This window comes from Elephantulus edwardii, unplaced genomic scaffold, assembly GCF_000299155.1.
Source record: "Elephantulus edwardii isolate Elephantulus edwardi_28Jun2011 unplaced genomic scaffold, EleEdw1.0 scaffold00299, whole genome shotgun sequence".
In the NCBI taxonomy this organism is placed as follows: domain Eukaryota; kingdom Metazoa; phylum Chordata; class Mammalia; order Macroscelidea; family Macroscelididae; genus Elephantulus; species Elephantulus edwardii.
The window spans coordinates 2,555,996-2,560,485 of NW_006400049.1; the positions used below are offsets into that span (position 1 = coordinate 2,555,996).

Below are 4,490 nucleotides of genomic sequence, written 5' to 3' on the forward strand. Positions count from 1 at the left end.
TAAATAAATATATATTTGAATGTAAATATTTCACCTTTTGTAACTCAGTATGGCAGTTTCTATTTGTCACTGCAGTTCAACTAAATGTTTCTCTTATTAAATATGAATTCTTGAGCACTTTTCACGATATGTAATCTACTTTCTTTGGTGTTTGTAAAGATCTCAACACTGAGCTAGGAAAAGACAATCATTAAAATCTGGTGTTGGTCAGAGTTCATTACCATAAGCAGGGTGGCTCCCAAGGCAAGGCAAAAGAGGATAGGTCCAGTGAGATCCGTTTCATTCATTATGCTGCCATCTGCTGGCTTCAGTGGGTTTAACACTGTCAAAGTTTTTTGCCAAATGTGATCAAAATTGATTCCAAGTTCTGTAAAAGGGAAAGAAGCAAAATGTTATAAATATAGGAAAATAAGCACTAACTCACATTCTTTAAGCACAGGTTACCAAATTGGAAGTTACTGAGTGGTGCAAACGAATAACCCACTTGGGTAAAAACTGAAGGGTTGGAGATTTGAGTCTTTGAAAAATTTGTCATTAATATTTTGCATATGGAGAGGAGTTCTTCTCGGACACTCATCACACAGGTAGCCACCATAAGCAAATCTGTTCAATGGTAGGAAAAAACAAAAGCAACTATATACACTGTCATGGAGTGAATTTCTACTCACAGTTACCCTCCACCAAGTTTCTAAAGCTTAATGTGAGACTTAAATATTTTTTCACTTTATTATATTTGTTTGCATGCAAAATTCATATACACTGTGTTTAATTCATAGACTTAGTGTTTAACCCATTCCTTCATCCACATTGCATTTGATATGATCAGTCTTAATACCGTGTTTGTTATAATTAACTATTTTTAATCTATGCTCACCAGTACCCTATCTCTTCAAATCCTCATTAGATCTTTCTTAATTCCTTTATTCCTTCTTTATGCCCACCAAACTCTGCCACCACGATATTTTCCTCCCTTCCTTGATCTCAGCCATCCTATCCCTACCTCTTCTCCTATTGGACATTTACACACAACTTACTAGTTTTCCTTCTGTTTTCACAATAATGGTCTTATGCAGTATTTGTCCTTAGGAGACTGAGTTAGTTCTCTCCAGCCTCTTCCATGTTACAAAGTATTTTGTGACATTTTTGCTCCTGAGCGCTGCCCGTGAATATACTATAATTTCTTAATCAATTTGTTTGTTGATGAACATTTGGGCTGTTTATGTTTTCTTGCTATTGTGAATAAAGCTGTTATGAATGTAGGTGAACAAATCTCCATTTGTGTCTCAATTCCATTTTCCCCAAGGTGTATTCCTAGCCGTAGACTAACTGAGATGTAGTAAAATAATATGGGATTTCTATCTTCTGTTTAATAGAAGGGACAGACTATTTACCTCCCTCAGAGCAGATGGTGGATTTGAATTCTCAAATGTAATGGTCAGCATAACAACACTCTATATACATTAAATAACTTTAATTTTTAAAAATGTGTTGTTTCCACAGAATGAGATTAAAGAACTAATCCTATCAGGTAAAAGTTCTCTGCCTTACCCAGTACATGTAAGCTCAAAAGCTGCATAAAATTTTGGAAATGGTTAATATACAGTTAATACATTCAATAAAAATTGCAGCTCAGAGACCAAAAGTTCTTTCTTAATGCCCATTTAAATATCTTTCCCCCATGCTTTCAATTACTAATCTTCTGAAATCTTGTCATCTCAAATTTGGCAAAAATTTTATGCTAGCAGCACTTAGCCTAAGTCAGGACATTTGCATTCACTATCTGATGTGCAGAGCAATTTAATGCTAGCTCCCTACAACGCAATGGAGGGGAAAGAAGAAGAAGGGTCGCTCATGAGGCAAGTGTAATCATAATGTGCAGATATCCTTTCATAAGGTCAATGCATTATGCGGTTGAGTATGTGTAGTCAAAGATTAAGTCCCTGAGAAATGTTAACCAGCCCCTTTTATGAGTGGTTGTGTTAGAGCAGGATATCAAAAATCAATGACACTCAGGGTTATAAGTCTAAACTGATAAACACACTTCTCATTTTCTTTTCTCTACTGCTTTCCCAAAGGATTCTGACTGACAGCAGCCTTCTGATAGATTCTGCTCATCTTACATCTTATCTATTAAGAATTTAGAGGTGGCAGTGAGGAAGTCCCGCTTATTTGAATATAACATATAGTGGTATTTCTATGTCAGTGGTAAAGAGTTTTGCTGCCAACTCAAAGGCACAAGGTTCTAATCCACCAGCTTCTCAAAAGGAAAAAGATCTCTTCCTGTGAGATTTAAAGCCTTTGAAAATCCGCTGGAGGGTCAGATAAGAATTGGTTCCAATTCAACAGCACTTGGGCGCATAAGAACAACATCAACACGCAAATAAGGGGCAGTAGGACAGAGCAGAGTTCAGAGCTGTGATCAAAGTTTCTGACAGACAATTGTCTACAAGAGCAAAATGTCTGTTATTCAAACTCAGCAGTTGTTTCATGGGGGAAAAAAGATGCAGCAGTCTGGTACCATAAATATTTGGAGTTCTGGAAACTCGATAGAACAATTCTTCCCCACACTATAGGGTTACTATAAACTGAAATTGGCTCAAAAGCAACAGATTTTTGTTTTGATGGCTCAGTGATAGGATTCTCACTTTCTCTGTGGCAGAGTAGGATTTGATTTCTGAGTACTGCAGCTCAATGACCCTCACATGCAGTCAGTATACCTCAAGTGCAGCCATCACACCTAAAGGACAGACACCATCTGTAGTTAGTGAAAGCTGGCACATTACTAAGATGCTGAACAAGTTTTAAGGGAACTTCCAGATAACAGATTAAGCGAGAAAATAACACAATCTAACGTTGAAAACAAGGGGAGCCAACTCTAAAATAATGGTTTTAATCCTGGATACATTTAAATCCAGAAATGAATCTTTTAACCACCATAATGTCATACAACCAAGCAGAAAAGCAAATAAATTTCCTGAAGTATCCATTCTACAATTATCACACTTGGCACCAGCAGTCAGGAAGTCAAAAGAGGAATTGAATTGGGAAAATCTACTGTCAGAAACTTTTCGAGAGTACTGAAGAGCAACGATGTCAGTCTGGAGACTAAGGTTTTCCTGATCCAGATAAATTACATCAGTTACTTGTTATGCATCAGAGAGCTGGACAGTGACTAAGGATGATGGAAGAAGAATTGATGCCTTTGAGTTATGATGCTGGAGTAGAGTGTTGAGCATACTGTGGAATGCCAGAAGAACAAACAGGTCAGTTCTGCAGAGGGTGAAACAAACTACTTCCTGGAGGCAAGGATTTTGAAGCTCCATCACACGTACTTTGGGCATGTGACCAGGAGGGACAAGTCCTAGGAGAACTTCATGCTTGGACTAGTGGAGGGACAGCACAGGAGAGGAAGACCAATGATAAGATGAACTGACTCAGTGACTCGAGAGGTGGGTTTGGTTATGTCAAAGATGATTAAATTGAGTCAGGATACGGCAGAGTCCAAAATTCCTGTACACAGGGTTGCTATGAGTCACAAGCAAGTCAATGGCACATAACAAGGATAACATAATTTGAAAGCATACATATAAGCTGGTTGAGTCAACGTGCATCTAATCTCAAATTGGTTTTTGTTGTTGTTGTTTTCATTGTGCCCCTTCTCCCACCAGAAGGGCTGTTTCTTTCAAATTCTTTTGTTTGTAGCACTCTCTTTTAAATTCCCAGGATTCAGAAACTCTCTTTAGCCAGATATAATGTGTAGTTAAACTTCTTTTGTAGTGGCATATGCCACATTATATTCGCACTGTGCAAAGTTGATATTCGATGTGCAAAATACAACATGGATGTTTAAATGACCCCTAAGACATAGAGGGGCCTTACTCTAACAGAAACCCATAAATTTTCAAAGAAAGGAAAGACATTAGTCTGAAGAAAAATAGAAAATGCATTCTGTCCCTTATTCCATTCCCAAACTGACACTGACTAAATTCAAAAGGAAAGAATTTGACTTATTAAGAGTGAGTAAAATATAAAACAACTATTAAATATCACCTCACCCCAGTAAGAATAGCAAAATTCAACAAAGCAGCAAACAACAAAAGTTGGCCGGGTTGTAGAGAAACTGGAATCCTTATTCACTGTTGGTAGGGAGTGTAAAATGGTGCAAACACTATGGAAGGCAGTATGGAGCTTCCTCAAAAAGTTGGAAATAGAAATACCATTTGCCCCAGTAATTCCACTCCTGGGAATATACCCTAAAGAAACCAGAACTGCTACCCAAGCAGATATAAGCACACCCATGTTTACTGCTGTGTTGTTCACAATAGCAGAGATGGAAACACCCCAAGTGTTCATCAACAAACAAATGAATAGAGAAGCTGTAGTATATTCACACAATGGAATAATATGTGTTGTTGTAGTTGTTATGTGCCATCGAGTCATTTCCGACTCACAGCGACCCTATGCACAACAGCCCTAAACCCTGCTCTATC

General features: G+C 37.8%; 1 protein-coding gene across 1 annotated transcript in view; it reads right to left on the bottom strand.

Moving 5' to 3' along the window:
* Window positions 1-4,490, bottom strand: part of YIPF7 (Yip1 domain family, member 7) — a 73,813-nt gene that overhangs the window by 14,398 nt on the left and 54,925 nt on the right. Inside the window, 1 exon segment of the mRNA XM_006900875.1 lies at window positions 222-367. Coding sequence (XP_006900937.1) covers window positions 222-367 — 146 coding nt within the window.